Below are 24,109 nucleotides of genomic sequence, written 5' to 3' on the forward strand. Positions count from 1 at the left end.
ATAAGAAAACTATACAAAAGTTTCAAATAAAAAATACGGTATTTATTCTATATTGACAATTGCAGACAGCTTGGCTGGCTCTTTATTATTTAAATACTAGGACAATACTATATCATTTCAGAATAGTAGTAATGAAAAGGTAAATAAATGAATAATCCTTCATACCAACTAACAAGTTTAGTTTATATATCAATAGAGATATAGTCACCTGTAAGATATTAGTTACATCCTGTAAAAGACACCATAAACCATCCGCTGGCTGGCCAGTAGCAGTCCGCAAACTATAGAACGGTGGTAGAGGGGTGTCTGTGCATTGTATCTCTATGGTAGAGTCAGGGGTAGGAGGCGAAGCGGGTGGCGGGAAAGATAGGGGTTCGCATCCCATCTCTTCTCGATCTAAAATAATTATAATGATAATATAATATTCGAAGAAGTTTAAATTGAAGAAGAATTTGTCATGACTCATGAATGTCAAAAATGTACGAAACAAACTGAGACATACAATTCTAGCTCACACGCTACCTTTCATGATATACATATACATATATTATACTTTAAGGGTAATTAAATAATATAATAATGTTTTTTTTTGTGTCGCTTTACGTACTTCCCCAATACTTACCAATAATTTTGCTAGGTGGCGGAAATCTCCAGGGGTCTACTGACAGGCCCTGCACATCTGCTATGTAAAGGCGAAGTAGCTTTGCCGCTGTACCTTCAGCCAGCTCCTCTGGCGTTTGGCCCGCATATGTTCCCAAAAGTGGGTCCGCCCCATAGGAGAGTAGTAGACGAATAATTTCTATGTGACTACTTTCACATGCTTCATGCAGGGGCCTGTGAATGTAATATTTGATTAAATAACTTTATGAGAATACTTAATAGAAACTTCAATCTCAAGCAATTAAAGATTACGAAGTTGTCAAATTATAGTAATATATATATCAAATACCTATATTCTTAAATATTACAGGCCTCTGAGTTAATGTCGGCCTAATCTAGAAGTTTTCTAATACCATCGTTACCAACACATTCCTGGGATATGCCTAGTTTGCTATCTTCTTACTTTTAATTTACGAACGTAAAATATAATATCCTTGTGAAAATAGAAGTGTATATATACCTGATTCCTCCTTGTGCTGCAGCAGAAACATTAGCACCATATTGTAGAAGTAATCGTGCGATTCTGACATGTCCTCTAGCCGCCGCTACGTGCAATGGAGTAAAACCAGCGTTGTCCTTTGCAGATGGATCGGACTCCATCTTTTCTAAGCAGTAAGCGACGCAATCCTGAAGAGATTAAATCGTTTTACTCGTATACACATACAAATTTAAACCGATTTCTACAAAATTATAAAAGATAAAGATTTATGATACGAAACGAAATAATTATTATTTTGTAATTTTTAAACTAAATCTAATCTAATCTAATAACAAATGAAAAACTTACTGTAAATCCAAGTCTGGCAGCCCGGTGTAGATGGGTTTCTCCAATACTTTTGTTAATGAACCAGCCTTTAATCTCTTTTTGAATATCATGGACGGATTCCGGACTTGGTTTAGGAGCCAAACGGCGTACTTTGTTAACATTTTCTTCCTTTTTAATCGGTTTCTTCTTCTTCCTTATATAATCAAAGCCTGAACTAAGTTTTCTTCTTCCAAATAAACGCTTAAATCGTTTCTTTGCAGGGCCTTCTGAAGTAATTATTGAAGTACCTTCCTCCTTTGTTGTTGATTTCTCTTCAAGTACTGGGCTTTTTTCTTTTTTTGGTTTACTACATATTTCCTTTATTCGTTTTCCAGACATATTTTTGAGTAAATTATTTCTCTTCTTCAACCTCATCATTCGACCCTTAGCATCATTCCTTTTTAAGGCTGTGCTTCTCAAGCCATCTCTAATTGAATTTGAGCGTCGTTTTAGTTTATCTTTCGAGATTTTCGGCTTCATTTTGGGTTTACATTCAGGTTCCTTTTTTACTTCAATAACTGTCTCCTCGGCTTCTTCTTCTCTACAAGATGTTGGTGGGGCGGAAGCGGGTCTATCATCACCAAATACTTCCTTAATAGTTGCTCTTTGTTTTAAAACTCTGCTTTCTGTCCTTGTCCTTGATTTTAACATCAATGGTGCAAACTCTTCGGTCGCACCGATTAAGCCGTTAGTATCTTTAATAAAAGCATCTCTAAATGCGGTGACCGTTTCTTTTCTGAAAGTTCCCAAGTAAAATATGTCCTCTAATATTTTTTCTTTTTTTCCACCCAAGTTAGTCTTGTGGCCATTTTTAACTAAACCTAAACTTGGTGTAGGAAGCAGTTCTGTCACGTTTGACGATTTCGTTACCATCTTGAGGTTTTTGTCTTCTTTAAATTTTTTCCTGGAAGAATCTCTACTACCACACTTCTTTATGAGTTCATCTACAATTGAGCTTCGATTTTTCCTAGGTTTTGTTGTCGATATTACGGTCGACGTTGAAGCTTCCGAATCATAATGTAATCTATTAGGCGTAGAATAACTGGAATTTGATTCTAAGTCACTATCTAAGTTTGTTTTTTCTGCTCGTCTGTATAATTCATCTGTAACTACTGATGGAGCCGATGAAGGAGCTGGAGACAGGGGCACAGGGTCTAAGTCCGGCAGAGACGTGGAGCCTCGTGGAAACTGTGAATTAGTGCCTTTAACAAATGGGCCATCCGAACGGCCTCTTGGAATAGCTATCAGTCTTGTGGGCATGCGTAGTGACCTTTTGTATCTGTACAGCTCTTCTTCCCAGCCAGGGTGGAAATCTGAACCATCACCAAAACCAGATTTTCGCACAGGAGTAGATCTATTACTAGCACTACTGTTGTCAAGTTTTTTTGACGGTGACGATTTCACCGACGTTTTACTAATAGGTATTGTTTTATCGTCACTTTTAGTTTTCTTACGCGTTCTAAGTCTAGTCGATAGAGTCAATGAATCTACTTCGCTTTCTGTACTAGATTCGTCATTTGGTTCATTCTTAATATTTTCAGTAGACAATTTACTCTTTGATCTTGTACTCGATCTTGTTTGTTTGGATTTAATTTGTTTGTCTTCATTATCTTTAGTTTGAGTAGACTCTATTGACATTCTTGTACTATTGCAACATTCAAGCTTAACAATAGCCGATTTCTCAGACAGATCTTTAAGCAATTGGTACTTTAATTGTTCACTTCTTTCTTTTTCTTTTAAAATCTTACTTTTTATTAAAGGTTCGTCATCATCAGTTGATTCAGTCTCTTGTTTTATTATTGTTTTTATAGCAATACTTTTCTCCTTTTCTTTTTTGACCGGTTTAATAGGAGATGAGGTTGTCGACTCCCTTTTTCTTTTACATTTATTCTTATTTAAGGTTTTGTTTTTAATTGCTTTATCGATAAGTGACTTTTCTACCTTTTTGGATTTAATTATTTTATCTTCTTTTAACTTAACGGTTTCTTGTAATTCTTGAGAGAGTTCATCCAAAGGTTTAGTTTCTTCTTCTTCTAGTGGTTCTTGTTTTATATTTATAATAGGTGCTGTGTTGTCCGTGAAGTTTTCTACAATATTTACAGATTCTTCTATTTTATTAATATTCGTTACATCTTTTGCTTCAATATCTTGTTTACAATTTAAGTCTATTTCAATAGCATTAGCTTTCGTTTTATGGTTGCCAGTTTCTAATTGTTCCATAAAGCTATCACAAGCACTGGCCCAATCCATATCTAAAGAGTCAACATCACCTTTAGAGTTATTTAGAATTTCTTCTTCAATTATATTTTCAGTTTTAATGGACAACATGGCGTCTTTTTCTATTTCTTCTATGTTCATAGGTTCCGATTTAACTTCGGAAATATCAACCTCATTTAAATTGTGGTTTAGTACAACCGATTCTAACCGAAGATTATCTTGCCGAATCTGGTTAAACAAATGTTGCTTCTGTGACTTTGGAAGAGATTTTTCGGTATTATTAATCAATGTAGTTTTTGGGCGTGATTCCAATTTTACCGAGTCTTGTGATGGTGGCATAACTTTAAGTTCAGCCTTAGTTCTAATCCTTGATGCAACATCGTTTTCTGGTGATTTACTCTTAGAGTCAGCATTATCTACTTTTTGATAATCTGTATCACAAGGTATTGAATCAACGGCTTTCGGCATTTGAATATGGTTCCCAAGATTTGGAGGCTCTTTGCTTCCGCCTACTCTATAATGATTTTTATTATGAGCTTCTTTCTCATTTTCTTTCGTTAAATCAGTTATCTCTATAACAGAATCGTCTACATCGTCTATAACAATAAGTTCTGGAATTGTGCTTGGTTTAACGTTTTCTAAAGAAGCGGATTGTCTTGTTTCTAAACTGTTTCTAAGTATGCTTAGAACCTTGCTTTTTTCTGCCTGTGGTATGCCATTGGGCAAATTGAGATGATGCTGATGTATGTCCCGATGAGATGTTTTTTGTATGATGTGCCGATTAGCATATCTTTCGTGATAATGATTACGATAATCAGCTGTTTCTTTACTGGAACTTTCCATTGCGTATATTCCTTTGGAATAGGGTTGATTGGCAGACATACGACTATCATGGTAACTGTGTGCAGGCTGTTTCATTGACATATGACTTGTATAGTCATATACCGGGCGGCTCATAAGATCCCGCTGTTCCCTAGCTGACTGACTTAGTCTTTCTCGAGTGTCAGCCGGCCACGCCTCACGACGCATAATTTTTTCTGGAATGTTGCTGACAACTGGACCTGCAGTACGTTTTCGTTCTTCAAATCTTCCATCCTCTCTTCTTCGACCGTCTACAAGTCGCTCATCAGTAACCGTTCTCGTCAAGTCGATTCGGGGGACATATTCATTTCTACTCATGGAAGCACTGTTATACTTTGCCCTTTCAGCGTACACATTTTGCCGAGAGTCTGCTGGATAATTTTCGCCCATAGGGCGAGAAGTTTCATACGGAACATTATACCTCTGTGGTGGATTATGTGGTGGATTACATTGTTGTGAAGCAGTAGCATATCGAACACGTTCCCTATATTGTGCAAAATCCGGGGCAAAGTCGACTTTATGAGATGATACAAAGCGATCGGTTAAAGCATGTCTATTATTTGACAGTTGTTGTCTTGGTTGTATCGGTAAGGATTTATTCTCTATGGACGCAGAATCTATGGCGTCGTCTTGAGTTGTGGAAGAATCTGCTGAATTTTTAACTGTTTTTACCGAAAGATCTAACGGCGATTCTCGCTTTTGTTTGGTTAGATTCAATTCATTCACTAAGGACGTCACAGACACCGTCATACGTGTTTGCTGATTTGGATAGTTTGACTTGATCGCAGATCGAGACGGCGATGTTTGCATATTTGTATGATTTGAGGAAGGATACGAATAATTACTCTTTGGAGCAACTGCTTGCCGATAAGATGATCTTACGGACGTCGCTGAATTGTGTTGCACAACTGGTACTGATGGACTAGGATGATATCTCGACGATGATGTAGAGGGTGTAGGATAATGGTAACTATTTCTTGTATCTACTGATCCATTTTTGCTTATATAGTCCATTCTTGTTTGAATTCTAAGAGGATCCTGAGGATGTGGCTGAATAGGTGCTGAACTACGATCAGATCTCGAGGTGTAGTGTGAATTTAAGGAATCTGGCACACTATGTTTGTACGGTAGGGCTTGATGTTGGTCCATCCGATGGTTTGCCATGTTATGTTGCAACGAAGCAGAACCAGGCCGGTATCCAGAATATGTATGTTGGGGATCATACTTTCTTTGCGGAAGAGAAGCATGTCTTTCAAAATGTGATGCTGAACGCGAAATGGATGTTGATTGTTCGCGTCTGTGAGGTAAAGATGCATACACACTTGCAGATGTTGATATTCGTTTGGTAGGGGGTAGGACCTGTGGATGATAAATAGGCGGAACCCGATCGTTGTGTGGAGGCGGCGCTTGAGGTGGCATAGAATACCTTTGCGCAGGAGGACTAGACGTATTAGCTTCATTTAACCGATGAACTGAATGCTGTGTCATGGTCCCCGAAATACGCGCGTATGTCTGCGGACTCTGACGCGGAATCGTAGACGGCTGCGGCGAAGGAACAGGAGGTCCATGAGAATTTCTGCTACTGTCTGGAGCTGAAGACTCATACTGATAACGAGCGTATGTTTCAGGTGGTCTACTTTGTGGGTAAGGGTCTGGTGGGCGTCCTGAAGAGAAGTCTTCTATAGGTCGCGTAGTAGGTGTTTGCACTTGATGCAGTGAAGCTCGATATTGCGGAGATTCTAGCTGCTCCGGCTGTTGACATTGTTGAATTGGAAGTGACGATGGCGGCCTTGCTGGGGAAGGACAAGGAACCGCAGGTGCTGGCGCCGGTGATGGTAAGGTATGTGGTGTCGGTTTACGTATGATATGAGAAGGAGGCGAAATGGCCCCGACAGGATCTTCCTCATCTTCAAGGTCTGGTTGCTCCCGGCGCTTTTCCGCAGCCTCTCTCATCACCGTCGCTTTGTGTATTATATGAGGTTCCGGTTCTATCGGCTCAGAGGGAGGTCGCGGCGGCACCACTGGTGTCGGTGTTGGCGTGGAAGGCGGCGCTGCTGCCGCAGATGGTGGACGAGACGTCGGCGCTGGTGCCCCTGACATTGCTGGAGTTCCCTCTTCCGGTGGAGTTCCCGATGGCCACATTGACTGACCGGATCCTTCTTGTGCTTTAGGCACTCCCATAAAATATTGGCGCGTCCCTTCAATAACATTGTTGAACGAACCATCCATAATCCGATCCTTGTTTCCACTGGAAACCTGGAAATGATAATTGTTTACGTAAGTATTGGAATAATGTATTAAATTCGTGATATATCGATCGCAATTAAATAGCAAAATTAGTACATAAAATGAGTGATGGGTTCGTTAGCCGGCGGGTGTCCTTGAGCGTTCTTCGCTCCCGGTTCATCGTCCGCCACCGACAACGAAAACCTCACGCACAATACGCATACTATAATATTATTAATGCACGAACGGTACGGAAATCATAAAGCGTACTAAACCATTTTGATTACAAATAACAATTTAATTTTAAACATTTTGGTAACACGAACAATCAGAACGCATTAAGTGAGTATTAGACAACAAAAATTATTTTCACGGGAGTTATGTAATCTAACATTAGTTACATATATATATTTTACTTAATAATTAGAAGCGCAAACCAAATGTAAGCAATCATCGTACACTTAAGTAAATTGTAAAACGTCAGTTTAGTAATAAAGTTTAGTTTTTCTTACTTACTCATAAATTGTAATATAACATTCTCGTTTTCGAGAATGTCCAATAGGTCGACTACACTTATATTCTTTATAGGTAACAGATGTGTCACTTAGATTTCAGAACCCTTAAATAAGTCAAGTTAGTTTTTTGTAAGTCTAGCGTCGCATCCCCACTATCCCTAATTTTATGTTAGTTATAAGCTCATGTTTTAAACGATAAAAGCCAGTTGACACCAAGCTTCAAACAAAGAGTTTAATTTATTTGAACATCCCTCCAACAACCGCCACCGAACAACTCGTGTAAAGCTACAAAAGATTTATATATTACCTTGCCTATCCTGGTTGATGAGAATGGCAACCCCTGACGTTCATGTCTCCGTTCTGCGTAAAGACTCCGTCTGAAATTATAAATAAAAATACATAAATACGCGTGAGTTAATAATCAAATTGTTTGTAAACCTATTATATAACTTATTGTAACATATAATTTTTATTTACAAAAGTCTCAATTGTGAATAGACGGGAAAATAAAAATCGTTACAGTTTCCACAGATTCATGTATGTTGTCCGGGATTCTCGACTCTATGCACTAAAACTATCTTTAATAGCTTAAATTAGTTATGTATGTATTATATGTGTAATTATTAACTATATATATCATATATTATATGCGCTTTGACTATCGTTTAGTACATCTTTCTATTCGAGCAATATGTGTCTGCTATTTACGTACATGACACAATACAGCTGTAGGTCATTGCCCCCAAAGCGCGCGAAACCACCTGAATTATAAATATTTTACACAAACATTCTTATCTTAACACGATTGGCATATTTTAGATTAAATAATTTCTTATTATCCTATACGAGTTTCAAGAGTTCATTTTTTATCATCTACCGAGTGTCTTCAAAAACCAAAACAGATTTTAAGCTATGGTTTGATTATTATGTATATTATAAATGTAGTTTTAATAACAATATTAATAAAATTAAACTTATAAACATAAACTAATAATAATAAAATAATATACATTGAAATAAATAACGAAACTTAACATAAACTAAAATATATCATTAAAAGGAGTCCCTTTAGGCAAGGTTCCGAAGATACTGGCAGCGTTCCCCCTTTGAATTGCTAGACTAATTCTTTGTCCGAGGTAGATCCAGAAGAGGCCAGATCTTCGGTCTCCTGTGATGTCGACTAACCTTTTTGAAATTTCTTTAAAAAGCCTTAAAGCGCTAGGACCCCACGGACCAAGGGTCTCGACACCGAATGGGACAAAATCATATTCAGAGCCCAGAGTTTTAATTGTTTTTTTTTATTCGTCTTAAACAAACAATGTTTTCAATACAAACAAGACCCGGGCATCAGATGAGTCTTTTGGCATATGAAAAAAATAGTTATCTAATTAATCTTGTATTGCAATACAACCTCAGAATAATTGTCAAAGGGGATCGTACATAACATGGTTATTCTGTCAGTCTCCCTTTAATATGAGATTTGTGGGGTGGCGATTAAATCAATAAGCAAATATACGAGGAAAATTGGGTGACGTTTTTCAACGTTACAACTATTAGTCACCGTATACTAAGAATGTTCAATGTAAACAATATCACAAATCATACGATTAAGAAATATATGAAATTTTCTTATCGAAAAATTTGATTTATTTTAAAAATAGATTACTTTACTAGCAACATTTCTAAGACCACAGAATAGATAAATAAGAACAATAGCCTACTTTATCAATACTATAATCATAGATTTTGTATATATGTGATATGTATGTAAGTCAATGGGGTAACACTAGCTCAAGTATCGCAGAACAACATTTAAAAAGAAATCGGGAATGTTAACTGCGCGCGTGTTTTGACATTTGCTATCTATATCCTCAATTGCGATACGAAGAGCTAATAATAATTAACATTCGCGCAAAGACATTGTATCTCAGTCCGACAAATATTCTTGGCACTTTGCCTCATTTAGTAAAATATATCTGATTAAACCATTGAATCGAAGTATATCTACTGAAGTGAACCATGTATAAAATAATGATTACATTGAATAAATAAACTAATAATCGATACGTCAATTATTACTTGACATTTTAGATTGTAGTCAATTGTCAAATTCATCAGCTTCAACGGGAAATATTATATTACATCATCGTTCTAGAATCTAGATGTTTGAGCAGCAACAATGGCTAATGTTGCTCAAGTTTGAGCAAACTTAATTATTACAAATATGTAAATCTAATTGTCATATTCAAAATGCTATAAAAATGTTAAAAATTACTCTGCGAAATAATGCAATGTTGCGGAAGGAATTTTTCAAGGCAAGGTCAGATCAATTTTGCTATCCGCAGACTTTCCGCGAAATAACCTTGCGTATTGCACGTCTTTAAAATTTAAATAATCATTAAATCTTAACAAATAGCAACTATTGTACTGATTACGGTGATTTTTTACACTATAAAATATCATTCAACGGTGGCCACTTCTTATATTCGAATAACCGAGATCTATCATCTAAGTCATAGTTATGGCAAGGAAGACATTCATCAAAATTAGAGTTATATTTTCATGACAACGTGCGCGTTAGCATAGCTGCAGCTATACGATGCGCAAGCGCGCTTGTGTCCTACATTTGCGTTCTATTTTTCGATCCAGCGGTCTAACGCCCTCTATTATTAGATCCGCATTGTTTATTGAGGATGGCCGACTTACAGCGCAACTAATACTTCCTGTATTTGTTTTATTTTACCTTAAATAAGAAGCAATTTCCTTTAATTTACTGAGCTACCTATTAAAACGTTGAGGTTTTTATATAAAAGTCAAAAACATATATACATACATATGTTATGTTGAAAAGACAATGCTTTGGAGCTGATGTATATGCAATTGTACATAGTTTAAGTAGGAAGAGCGTTGTAACTCATTTTTGAGAGTTAAATTACAAATACACTACAAACTTCGTAAAAATTTTATCAATTCATGTCAAAGAAAAATTCATTAGAAAGTATAAAAGTTAAGTAGATATTTCTGTAATAAGAGATCTAACTATCTACGGCCTCAGCTAAATTCAAATTAAAATGTAGTAAAAACCATTGAAATCTTGTCTAAAAGCAAATAGGTCGCATTAAAATACCTACCTGATTCTATTTTAGGAATTGTAACAAGCCACGCTGTTTTGGAATGTTTCCAACGCTACGACATCTGAATGTTGTTTATTCCTTATCATTTATGACGTTCAAGTTATCAATGATATAACTAAACTAATATTATTGACCAAAACAATGTAACGAAAACAATGAGTTTAGTGAATTGTTTTCAATGTTAAAATAATAATATTATTAATTTAAAAGTATGAAACGCGCTTTACCGTAACTACTAGGTACTAGTACTTGGTTGACTGCGATATCAGGACAGTTTCAGCCGCGTATGAAAATAAAAAATGCACTAAAATATTGATAATAAGATACTTAACAACAATAAATATTTTTATATGAATTGTTAGAGGCGCAAGCCTAGGGCCAATTTTTTTTTAAATTGAAGTCTTGAAGAAGAGAAAGTCCCTCTAAAGTGCTCGAAGAAAATTATTACGCCACAGAAGTATAACTTCTAACGCGTGTACATAAGTACACGCACGTATTTTTTTTCCTTCTACGTATAATTTGTGACTATGCTAAGAAGGATTCTTTATGCCACTGCGTAATTAATCAAACTTAAATTTGAGATTGTGTTAAAGGCTGATGATTTTAGTAACATCGTTACAAACACTGATTCTTGGCATTTCGCAGTAAACCCAACAACAAGATCGGTCCAGAGACAAGCGATGCATAAACAACAACTTTAAATCATCAATCATTCTTTAAGTTTCTTTATAGGCTGTTTAAATGATTTTTAGACTATTTAAAAAATACAATGTTTTGTTTTACACATTTGTGTTTTTCCTATTTAAGCGAGAGGCAATTTTTCAAGATATTCAATATCAAATCTGAAAGCTCGAGATATCGTGAGTCGATTGGGTCTTGTAACACGCAACATAGCTGTTTTCCTTCGTTTGTAGGCTACTAGGTCAATAACTTGCAAGAGAATAATTTTCAAACTCCTAAACCGGTTTCCTTACATCACAGTCAAAGCGTTTAAACTTTTAATTTTTAGTTCGGAATCCCCTAGCTAGCTATAGTCCCTTAGCTACTAAGGGACTATTTCGATGCATGCGTTGAAAAATGCAAACGCAAATATTAGTATGAGATATTAGTTAGATCATAATTTAAATATTGTAATACAAAATAACCAGAAGTGGTTACGTTAATAACTGATAAGTAATTATTATATTTGTTAGATAAACAAGCACTGGGTCAGCGGGCCAATGCCAAATGCAAAAAAGGCTGATTTTATAAATCAAAATAAATATTATTCATATTCATATGAAAAAGATTAAAAACAATTTCTTTTATCTCTTACGTTAACTTTTAGTTGTGGTGTAAATTGCTTTAGTTACAAACGTAATGAATTTAATTGGACATTGTTATTTTTTGAGGGCCTTTCATGCCAATTCTTTGTTAATATATAAATTTATAAATAAAATATCGAAGGACCTGCTGCAGCAAAGCCAGCAATAAGCGGAAGATGGCACAGGAAAGGGAGCGTTGAAAGTTTGTCGTATCGTTCAAGACACTTTTTGGGTGACAGAGACGGCGAATTGAATGTGAGTGAGTGAGCAAGACTTTTTTTATTTATAAAGAAACGAAAGGTTTTTGCATAATATAAATTAGTTAAGGGTATAAGCAATATTTTTCTATCAATTATCGTCACAAATATTTTTACAATACTACACTAGCAATGACAATTATTGGTAATTTTTCAATCAGGACCAGTAAAAAAATATTATTACAGACAGTTCCTGCAAAGCTTTCCTCTTATATATTGGCGTAAAACTGGTTTCAATAGACAACCGTTGCGGAAGTAGCGGGTGAAAGTGAGGTGAAAGCAATATTTACCTAATAGCAGGCGCAGTTGCGTCATATTAATGTGAAAGTCAATGTTATAGCAATAGCGGATAGCCGATGATTCTGCACGTGACACTTATTGTGGGTCATGAGCTTGGTCATAGCATTTATATGTAGGCCTCGTTATCATTTAAATACATTGCAAGGCGTACGCGAATGTGTGGAGCGAAAATTACGATTTTCACGCATTAAGATCGGTAGCAACATGATTATATGTTATTAATAGAGTTACTGTTCGTGACAGTTTAGAGAGACGGCAGCGATTTACGAACATTTACGCACACGGAATACATATTTATTTTTAAATTTACGGTCAGGTAATGTAGACCTAACTTCTTTTATTTCACGTGCCAACACTAGCCTATGAAAAATTAACACTTGATAAATAAGCTTTAGCAGAACTTTGTTCATAGACATAGTCATAACATTTATTACATACGAAAACGCAAACACACAAAATAACAATACTCAAAGAAAAAATAAAATAAGACATATCAAAAACAATAAAAATTAAAAATTCCCTTTTGCCATTCGGTTCGCTCAAGTGTGCAATGTGTGTGTACTGTGGTTGTAATTGGCCCTGGCTCAGCATTATGCTGAGGAGCAAAAAGTTCCACAGCGCTGGTCATTCTGCCAGAGACCGTGTTCAAATTTTGTATTCTATTACTTACAAGATTTAACCAAATTGGAACCAATGGAACTTGTCCTGACTATAAGTCTTTAGTTTAAAGTAATGTGGCTCTTCAGGCACCGATGTTAAACCTCATAGTGGTTTTGCTTGCCAATGTATAGCTACGACAACACTTGGATAGGAATGAATATAAGACAGGTTTCAAAGAAATAATGTTGAACAAGAGCTTAAGAGACCTTTCTAAAATTTGCTTTGCACTTTATCATACTAGTTACAAAATAGATGTAATAATAACTCATGTATAGTTATGATAATATCTATACATGAGTTACTTAATACCTCCGACGACAATATAGTTGGGTAATTAGCCAAAGAAAATACAGTCAAAACCGTTTAGGACGACATCGTTTAGTTATAACACCGGTTATTGACCAAAATCAAAGGTCCCGACTGGATTCTATTGTATTAGGACTAACGTCATCGGCTGTTACGAATATCGGTTTATACGACCAAACGTTATAACAGATTTTGACTGTATACCTATATATAAAAAGTACTCAAAGAATCTTCTATTTTTCGTACCTCGGGAGAGACTGGTAACCCACAACAGAAATGTACTGGTTTAGGGACCAGCGTCATAGAAAAGGCAAAAATGTTTTTTATTAATTAAGTTGATAAGTTTACTAAGCTTTATTAACTCAATGGTAAAAATTGAGGCAAAATTACGCATACTCTGTGGTAAGGTTAACTTGAAGGTGAGCCAATACCATTAATTACAGATTAATGGTATTGGCTGATATATTGATATTATTGATAATAAATTCGGTCTGTATTCTTAATTTCAAGGACTGTCGTATAAAATATATAATTAAAAAAAACTAGAATATGTACTTTAACTAAAATATGTACTTTTGTATATTATTATTTTTTTTAAATCAAATTATTTAAACAGCATACGCGACGCGTTAGTGCAAGAGTGAGTGTGTCGGTGCATATGAGTGTTTGAGTGAGTGTGTCGGTGCATATGAGTGTTTGAGTGAGTGTGTGGGTGCATGTGAGTGAATTAGTGAGTGTAAAGTGTAAGAATGTGTAACTACATATTAGGTCTGCGTAAAGTGTGTTCAGAAGCCAGTAATTTAAATATTTTAAATTGTGGTGAGCAGATCGTTTAAGCAGTCTATTTAATTAAATAATAACAAATACAACACTAAAATAATTTATAAACAAAACTTCCGCATAGAGATCGCGATACACCTTATCATGTTTGTAAAATTATGTGCCAAAGGGTTAACGATAGATAACATTGTAATTTTGATAAAATTTCCACGATTTTTAGTTTTTTAATAAACATTTTACCTTCCCTAAACAAGTTGGCCATCAAGCCGTGATCAAGGAATCCGTATCAATACGATTTTGAGTCTTTCACGATAAGAGGATACTAATTCTTAAACTGAACTGTGATTGTTCCGCCAGTGTGTTCTATATCAAACAAAATAATCGGTTCGTTTTCATAAGTAATGTGTTAATAAAAGATTGGAGAACGTAATAAGGAAGTTACCATTATCAAAGCCATTATGTAATATGAATGAATTAGCTAAGCCACGTTCTCTATGCGTTAGGATGAAATTAAATAGAATTCATTAGGTTATAAGGAATTTTGACTTTTAAAACAAATGCTACGCGCAATAGAACTTTCAAATATGGAATTCGTTTTTTTAAGTATTGGCTCATATAATTTTTTCCAATAAATAATTTTGTGTTATAAATACAGATTTTTACATAAGATCTTTTTGTAAAGAACTCATGGTTAAATAATTTTGGAATAATGAAGAAGGGTAAATCTCTCTCCACAATTGGACGTAACTAACCTCATTTCTGTGAATACTGGCCCCATATATAGGTAATATAATGAGCAAATGCGTCAACACTTCAATCTATATCAAATGACAAAAAGGTTTTTAAATTTTATTATTAACATCCTACGTCATTCAAATAAATGTGGTGCAGATAAGTGATTTTAGCTTGTAGAGAAAGGGGGGGGGGGGGATATCTGCGGCGATAGCCGGTATCTATGTAGGTCGGTGCACAGTAACTAGTGCAAACTGCTGCTATCACGTATATGATATGTTGTCTATGTATTTCGTTTGTTTACATTGTTCACGTAGGGAATGTGTTAATGGTCAGTCCACAAAATACAGAGGCAGCTTAGCACAGACTTAACCATAGTCAAGTATTCCTATACGTCAATAAGATAATTTGACAGCTCGAATGTTTTGACACTTCATACAATTTGTGGTTCGTGTCTCTACGAAAGCTGCTTATTGGTGCTTCAGCTTAGTTCCAAATACGCACTCTTCTTTTTTTTCCATACATTACATTACTGTTACGATAACTATTTGGTTTGCGTAATGCTCGTAGTAAACTATACTTTACATTAGTAAGTATATACGAATACGATATAAGATCATATAAACCTAACAATTCCTGAGCTAACACTAAAATTATCGCTGACTTTACGAATACTTGACGAAACTATTTCGCTCTTTCGGTTTTTTCATTGAAGTTATTTCCTTGAATATCAATTCCGGTCTAACGCTTTAAACAATCTACGTAGGCGTTATTTTACAGTAAATTAAATACATTTTTAAGGTAATTTTAATGTATTAATTTGTAAGTATGTTTATATCCTTGACCGTAATATATTCAAGATAATGACAATCGTATCCGATTTGAAGTTGTTCTAATTGAGTATGTAATACTTGACTACTGATAAACATTTCTATTGAAGATATAACCAGCCTCGTTTGGCGCAGAATTAGCAAAACCATGCTCAAAGGTTCAATACAAAACGTCAAAATTAACTATTTATTTGTAAGTCACATTATCTACTAAAATAGTAGATATGACGTAATCTTTTTGATAGAAACTACACTTTAGACAAAACTTATCATTGTTTGTAGAGAAAGTCCTATAAAGACCGGTTCTATTTTCTAATCCGCAAATGATGATCACTATTCAGGTAAATTAAGTATTGGCAACACCGAGCCGAGTAGGAAACGCGCAGACGGCGCGCGCCTTGACCCAGTTGCGCTATATCTGCGCCCGCGCAACTACAAGTTCGCGATGAAATCATTCGAGCCAACTTGTAATTTAAACGCTATTCACGGAAGAATCGTGACTATTTTATAGTAGATAGTTAGACGCGACTTACCAATTTTTTTTATCTCTGATTTTAAATCACAGACTCTAAGAAACGACTCACGACGTAATGATAGATTTTCGTATGATAAGCTTAAGCTCTCTATGACTTAGAATTTGCAATAAATTGTATGGAAAAGTAGTAGGTAAACATAACATCGTATAACTACCTATACGAAAACTATCTCTAATCTCTACAGTTAATACCTACCAAATAAACTAAAATTGTTAATGGCTCTTAAATAAATGCGTGTGTTTATTTAAATGATCATAATATAATATAAATTCAATAAACAAGTCGTCAGCGATTCTAAATTTGTACCGGACCACGAGGTCATGAAACGCGTCAGTCATTTTGCTCTCGCGACGTCACAAATGTCACAAGTCCCCTTCTTGTCATAAAATCTATTTATTCGTATTTTTCAGGTTAATTTATAAAAGCGCCGCCTAATAGAAGACTGCTTAAGATATTTAATTCTCATTAAATATCTCAAGCAGTCAATCAATCAATTTTTTCTATCGTCATTTACGACTCGTATGTACCCCAAGTAATATTAAAGAGACACATGGTTTTTTACAATTAAAAAAAACGGTTACTATAACTTGCAGTAAATGATATTGTACAATACAAATTTGTGCCTTCTTTTATTAATTTCACAAATTTGGAGCTGTTTTATTTTTGGCGCTGTGATTCGACAAATTTACAAAAGTACAATAGCAGACATTAAACAGAAGACTTATAAGATAAAAATACAACAATTACAAAAAATTTAATAGTTACACAAAAAAAGATAAAAGAATAGAAAGAATAATAGAAGAAATTTAACAAATAACACACAAATCTATAATTTATCGTCAGACATGTAGCATAATAATATTATTGTATATACCTATGCAATAGTGGTTTGGCATGCAAACGTTCACTAGTACTATAAATAGGCAGATATCAAATCTAGAACCGAATTAAGGCAGTCTACCTTGTACCAGTGGTACCTTTATTATTTAACGATAAAAATAGGTTTAATTAATTATGATTAACTGAAAAACTTAACTATAATATATACAGAGAGAAAGGGTGTGGGTGTGTAACTGAAGCCTGTGTTTAATATACAGGCAATCATCTTGATTTAATGACATTAAATGTATGATAGTGTTTTAAGAATATCTTTTTTGAAAGAGTTGCGACGGTATATTGATTGTCTAGTGTTGAATGAAAGTCAGAACGCAAAAATATCCGATTTTTTTTTAATTAATCGTATTATGAACTGGTAGATTAATTCCTTTAACAACTAATATTTTTTCAAATAAGTTTTATAGTTGAAGTTAAATTTCTGTCAGTTTTATCGACAAAATGAGCTAAGATCTAATAACATATGAAACAATTGAATCATTACTCAAATGCACAAGACAATGTGCTGTTAACATATTCAAATGAAAGTCGTGTATGCTAATCATACCTTTTCATGTTTAGAAAAATGTTTTCTAGTAAATAATACACGAAGTAATGTAATTTAACCTATTTTACTATTTACGCATTTTAAACTTTAAAAGCATACTTTTAAACACTTTTTAATATATTAAAGTTATTTTCCATTTAATAGTTAATTCTCTGAAACTAAATCAGTCTTATTACACTACAGTAATCATTCCTCTCTTTCAGTATTTAAACGAAGACATAAAGAGATAGATCAATATGTATTATGTAAGTAATTTTCTATTTATTAATTTTTAATTATTATTAATATTACCATGTAGGTTAAGAATATTGTAAATATTTGTGTGTTGGAAATAAGTGTGTAATAAGATTCATAGTCGAAACTTAAAATAACTCCTGTATCTTAAAATCCAATAGGTTTTTTTCATACGTAGTCGTAGTGGTACCAGAGTACGAAATACTCTCATAATGGTTGTATTATATCCCAAGATCGCCGAAGGTGGTGAAGGTCGTTGCGCCAGATTAGTAGATATGAATGTATAAATAAATAAATATATAACCATTCCTATTTTAATATTAGTATAGGCTATAGGGTTCAGATAGCTTCAAATAACTTTAATTGTTTGTCCTAGTGTCCCTTTAATAGACGATGTAAAGCATTGTCTCACTATACTTATTTATCAAAAATATACAGTTAAAAAAAATATAAACCCAGCTCTAGGAAAACCGACACTGACTTAATTTATGATAACGTCTATGCATAATGCTGATAAAATTTAATTGAAAGCTTTATTATAAGAGAATTTAATCACTGACGTATTGTTGTCTTTTCCAAGTCAAACAAATTAACAAAATGATTACTTAATGACACCGAAGGTCGCGTGCCTATGAACGTAATTTAAATATTTTACGTAGCAATTAAGAACTATAAGCTATGTGTAATAAAACTAACCTAACCTTGTTATTATGCTGATAAGACATCTGTTAAATACTAATAATAATCTGTAAGACTGCCGGCCGTCGGAATATGCACGATAGACTCCGCATCTTGCTTATAATATAGAGAAAAAAAAATAGTCTTCTATTATGCAGAAGTATTACTTACTGACCTCTAATCATATGTGATTTAAGACGTTTTCTAATTAAAAAAGCTGTTACATATCTTTCCCATAAGAATCCCGATGCACCTGCATGCATTGAAACAAAATTTATTGTAAGTTCGTGACAGTTTTTGTTGGGAGATTCTACCTGGTTTTTTACAGCATTTTTTCTTTCTAACTCCATATTGTTAAACTGATTTCGGTTGACCCTTGATCCAAGCTTGGATTTTAAACTTTTGAGAAATTGTATAAATGCGCTATTCATGTTATCTGTCATGTTTAGTATAAATTATTTAAATGTTATGTTAATTTTCGGTAGATATGCTAAAATTACCCGTTGTTCCCGCCGTTATTCAAGTCAATTTACCATAAATATTACGCCGGCATTTTTGAGCCGACGGGAATATATACGAAATTCTAATATTCGGTTTTCTAAATTTATTAGATCAGATTTCTTCAACACATTTAACATTGCGTATATAAAATCGTTTTTAATTAGTGTATTTTGAAATTGTACGCCTAATTCCGCATTTAATTAATAATTGCATCGATTTACTAATTTGACAAAAAAATACAGGTTCAAAAGTACTTACAGTCTCCATTAGATTAAATATTAATCCAGATGTAAGTCCAAAATAATACTTTTCACATAAAACACAAACTAATTGTATTCTTTTTGTTTGTAGCACATCACACGGGATAAGTCTCACTTCACTTGTTCACACTTTCACTTCGCTGAACGATCCAAGTATGCACTTAAAATTTAACTATTGCACAGAATTTCCTTAATCGTCAGCTATTAAGTTTACATAACTCCAATGATGAAGCAGCGAAGGGTTCACACCCAGATCGAAGTACCTGTAACAAGACAAAGCAATTTAATAAATTCGCTACACATATAGTATAGAAAATAAAATCCTATGACCTGTACAATAAATTACCTGAAAACTCTAGTACTCTTCTTAACGCAACGTTCACAACTAAAAAAGATAATCAACTAGGACGTGGACAAAAATTTGGGCAAAGAAGACGTAATATCAACTCTGAGGCCAAACGCTGACTGGCGGAGCGGGGAGAGGGGTGGCGTAAGAGGGAAACGGGGGAGGGGAGAACAGACGGAGGACATAATGAGGGAGGGAGACCGTCTGGTCGACTGGTTGGTCGACCTATTGGCTTGGCACGTCGCACACATATATAACATGTATATGTTGATATATATATATAAGTATCTAGGTTGATTTGTTTAACGCTTGTATTCGCGAGAGAAGACTGCATTAACTATAAAATTCGATTTAAACAAATAAAACAAAAGTTAAATTAACGCTACACGAATAAATTTAACCTTAAAACCTCACGGTCATCCACTGAAGCGTAAAGGACGTAATTGCCAATACATTGCAATAGAATTGAGAAAGAAAACGAACGAGTAATTCTTTCGAAATCTTTACTATCTACAGTTAATAACAGATAAAGCACGTGCAGATAACGATAAACAGTTATCGGGGAACAAGTGAAGGAAACGCCACAGAGATACAATACAATGATAAGTGACGAACGTGATGTAAATAAAATTAACCAGAAGTAATAAAGTACACAATGCCTGGCTTACAATCCAATCCGTTAGAAACAATAGAGCATCGCTAAAATTATCATTAGGTATAGCAAATTCATAAGCTTTTCACCCTACGATCTTATGACAGAATTTGCTTCAGCTAAGATATCTAGCTTATTTAGATAGGATAACAAAACTTCCACGTTACATCTCATAATAATTAACGTTTCGCCTATGAAAAAAAATTTCAGCTTATAAGCTTCAATGGATTATTATTCTACTAGCAAAGGCTGATCTTCATTCTTTACTAAAAACAATTAATGACAATTACTGAGAATTATAAATGCATATTTCTTCTAATAATAAAATGTGAATTTCATAGGGCACGTCACGCGTGACTTACTCATTAGTCATAAATGAACAATGGACACCCGAGAATAATTTACAAACATCTTTTCGTTCTTTACATAACGATTCTAATTAATTACACGATACCAATAGTATTAGTCTATGAAAAAATACATAGTCATCTTAATTGTCTAGTTAATTATGACTCGACAATCAAACACTTATCTTTTGGTCTTATGACTGTCCGTGAATAATAAAATAATTTAGTTTACGTAAGGTGAGTTTTGATATTGGCATTGTAAGATAAATAATTGTCTATGGAAATAAGACGCGAATGTGACTTGATTCTAGCCGCATTAATAACCGTAATAAAAGTTTTATTTGTCAGTTAGTTATTAAATTAAAACGGTAAATTACGGTTTATTATCAGGTCGATCACTACGAATAAATATTCAAGTACGCAGATCTTCGCGGGGGTAACGCACTTGTTGGGCTCTACTTCTCTCCCACTCGCACACGTTCAAGTTTTTTGCTCCTACGAGTCATCGTCTTGCCAGTTCTTTATTTTTAATGATAGCCACGCTCGTGGCAAAACCTTTCACTAACCACATATTTGCACATTAAAAAATTATACACCCTCACGTGGTAAAGTCAATTTTACTTGAGTTGTGAAACGTGTTTGAAGGTCAGCTAATAGATCTATAAAAGTTTTAAACAGCACGTACGGAAAATTAAAAAAAAAATTACTTACTTTGATCAGTAAAATGAACGTTCATTTCACTTTCTGCCAAATCATTTTTATCTATGAATTTTGACGCATTTGACAAAGTCATTACAATAAGAATAAAATCTTGACTGCTATACCTATAGTGTAATATTGTGTCTTGGGGAATACCTATTCTTCAACTTTTCCTTTATAATTCAAGGGCGATATTGTAAGTAAGCTTTATTGACAATTGACATAATTCCAAAACCGATACAACTTATATTTTTCGTTAAGGTTTAGGTTATTTCTTGTTAATACAACATTTGCGATGGTTAATGAGTGTATAATACAAATTATGCAATGATATAATGCAAAATATAATGATCGTTATATAATAATATGTAACTAGGTAAAATACGTTAATGTCTGAACCGAGAGTTTAAGGTATATATAGGTCATTATATCTGTCTAATAATATTAAAACATATTATATTAAACCAGGTGCGTTATAAGGTTCTCCATTAATAACAATTTTATTTCCATTTGACGCAGTCTATAATATTATGATAAAGTACGTACATTAATAAAAGTACAAAATAATTTGTAAATACTTCGATAATAAGCTGTACTGTTGGAAATTACTCAAAGGGTCATATGAGACTAAACCCCTGCTTTAAAGATCAAAGTATTGTTAGGAGTATAATAGTAGTTGATACAAAGTGAGCGCTGACCTTGCGCTTCACGGACACTGCAATTAGGTCAGTGTGTCAGCAAATTTGCACTTTTTCAAATGACGTTTTTCATATTTCATTAAGTTCTATATTTAAATTTTGTAATTTGTATCTATTTGACATACAAACTAGTAGCGGTAACAACTCTAGTTTGGTTTATGTATCTGTAACGTAGTCATTTATTTTTCTTAATAGTAAGGCCTTCTGTGCCTGACAAACACCGTCGATTTATGGTCTCAGACATGCCGGTGTAGGTACTCACGATATTTTACTACACTGTATCAGTGCCATACAGTACATAGGAAGAAAAGTCGAGGTTGATCATAGGATTGCACTGTATTGACATATCTGGATGATTATCATTAAGGATTAAATACCTGTAAGGATAGTTAGATATCTCTATTAACCAGATCTTAAAGAATAATAATTTTTAATTGTCTATGATGATCTGTTTTTTATAACAAATTTGAGGTTAGTTTCTAATTATGAAATCAATTAAACGTGAGAATATTTTTATTAGTATGAACTCGACTAGGTACCTACTCAGAGCTTGTCGTTTTGTATGTTTAATAATAAATTAATTATACTATTAGATAATTTAATTTGTATATATGTATATGGATTGGTAATATCCTTTTGTACATATTTTCAATTTTGTTGTCAGAATATCATATTATTGCATTGTAATTATATCCGTACCATTCTGCACCATATGATTTATACAAATTGATCCGATACATTGACATAAGTAATAAATTTCCTCTATAAATAAAAGATCGCGCACAATAGTCAATATTTTAAGGGTTCGTCATGTCCGCGTGCAGGTAGTAGATTCTCTTTGGTAAAGAGAAAAAACTACGACCATTGACTTGGGGTGAACGTCTATTGGTAACAAAAAAGTTGAGAGTTAAAGCGGTCGCGATTAGGCTTTTCGGAAAGATAAAATAACGTCTACACTCATATAATACAGACACAAATAAAATAACTTTGATCGTTATTGAGGCTGTCATTGTGGTCAAAGTGACGTTACCATACAATGAACGCTTTCTTTTAAAAGCTCCTCGAAGATTTTCCTAAAGAAAAACTATATGAAGAATTATTATATATACTTAGATACGACAGAACAGTTAAAAGGAATAATAACGTAATTAAACATGTGTGATTGCTATATTATATGCGTTTTATTTTTAAACACGTCTTCTTATTATTACGACGCGCAGTCTCTGCATTGCAACATTTATTGCGCAAACTCTACGTATGAGTCGACTTTTGCCTACGATTATTTGTTATAAGAACATTGAAAGCGAATAAAAGTAAAATATCTAGTAGGTACGTTAGAGCATCTTCGAACATAACTAATATTTAACATTACACAAAATCTTATATAAAACTTAATTACACACTTAATTATCTATGTAAAATTATTAAAACAATGGATTTAGGCAATATTAAAATCCAATTAAATTTTTAAGACTGACAGATAAGGAGCAGTCAATTGTCGAAAAGTCACAGAACAACACAAACATTCAACATAAAAACTTAATTTATTTCAGCTGTTAAAAACCGAATAAGTTTTTCCAATGCAATAGTCGAACAAAATTCATAACGATAAAGAGTCGTGCAATTCAAAAATATTCGACGAACAATAAAAGAAAAAAGTTAAGATCTATTCGTTTCGAGTTCCCGCTCGTAGCGCGGTGTGCGGGGCGTGGGGCGCGGGCTGTCAAATAATAATAACTCGACGATTACGAGTCATCGACCTTCGAAATATCTGACCTGCGCCGCGCTCGCAAGGTTGCGCTTGCACACGAGTCACGCTGCTCAATTTACTTGAATATTCACCGCTTATCGTCTTTTACTAATTACGAATATCGCGCGTATAAAATATAGATAATTATTGGAATTGCGATTTAAATATTTCGTTGTCACTTATCTTACAAAGATTCTATTTAAATGTATATGGCTATTTTTAAATCTTCCTAATAATGAGTAGAACAGCTACAAAATTCAATGAATAAATACAGTTCATGCAATCAAGAAATTGCTTACATTATTCTTATCGTACGTTTGCCGGCTGCATTTTATCACAAATGTATTAAATTTAGATTATTAGCCTGTATTCAAGTATTC

General features: G+C 34.0%; 1 protein-coding gene across 3 annotated transcripts in view; it reads right to left on the reverse strand.

Annotated features, from left to right (window-relative positions):
- LOC125063128 (microtubule-associated protein futsch) overlaps positions 1-24,109 on the reverse strand; it is a 40,033-nt gene that overhangs the window by 1,676 nt on the left and 14,248 nt on the right. Inside the window, exons 1-7 of one of the 3 annotated variants that reach the window (XM_047669358.1) lie at positions 19,584-19,714; positions 19,236-19,500; positions 7,592-7,661; positions 1,448-6,799; positions 1,121-1,287; positions 623-834; positions 209-396 (exon numbers count right to left, since the gene is read on the reverse strand). In XM_047669358.1, coding sequence (XP_047525314.1) covers positions 209-396; positions 623-834; positions 1,121-1,287; positions 1,448-6,772 — 5,892 coding nt within the window. In that variant the 5' untranslated portion in view covers positions 6,773-6,799; positions 7,592-7,661; positions 19,236-19,500; positions 19,584-19,714. Of the gene's footprint in view, positions 1-208; positions 397-622; positions 835-1,120; positions 1,288-1,447; positions 6,800-7,591; positions 7,662-19,235; positions 19,501-19,583; positions 19,715-24,109 lie in introns of those variants that run through there. The other 2 variants (XM_047669357.1, XM_047669356.1) reach the window with 2 other exon arrangements.

The sequence above is a fragment of the Pieris napi genome, chromosome 3 (genome assembly GCF_905475465.1).
Source record: "Pieris napi chromosome 3, ilPieNapi1.2, whole genome shotgun sequence".
NCBI classification, from domain to species: domain Eukaryota; kingdom Metazoa; phylum Arthropoda; class Insecta; order Lepidoptera; family Pieridae; genus Pieris; species Pieris napi.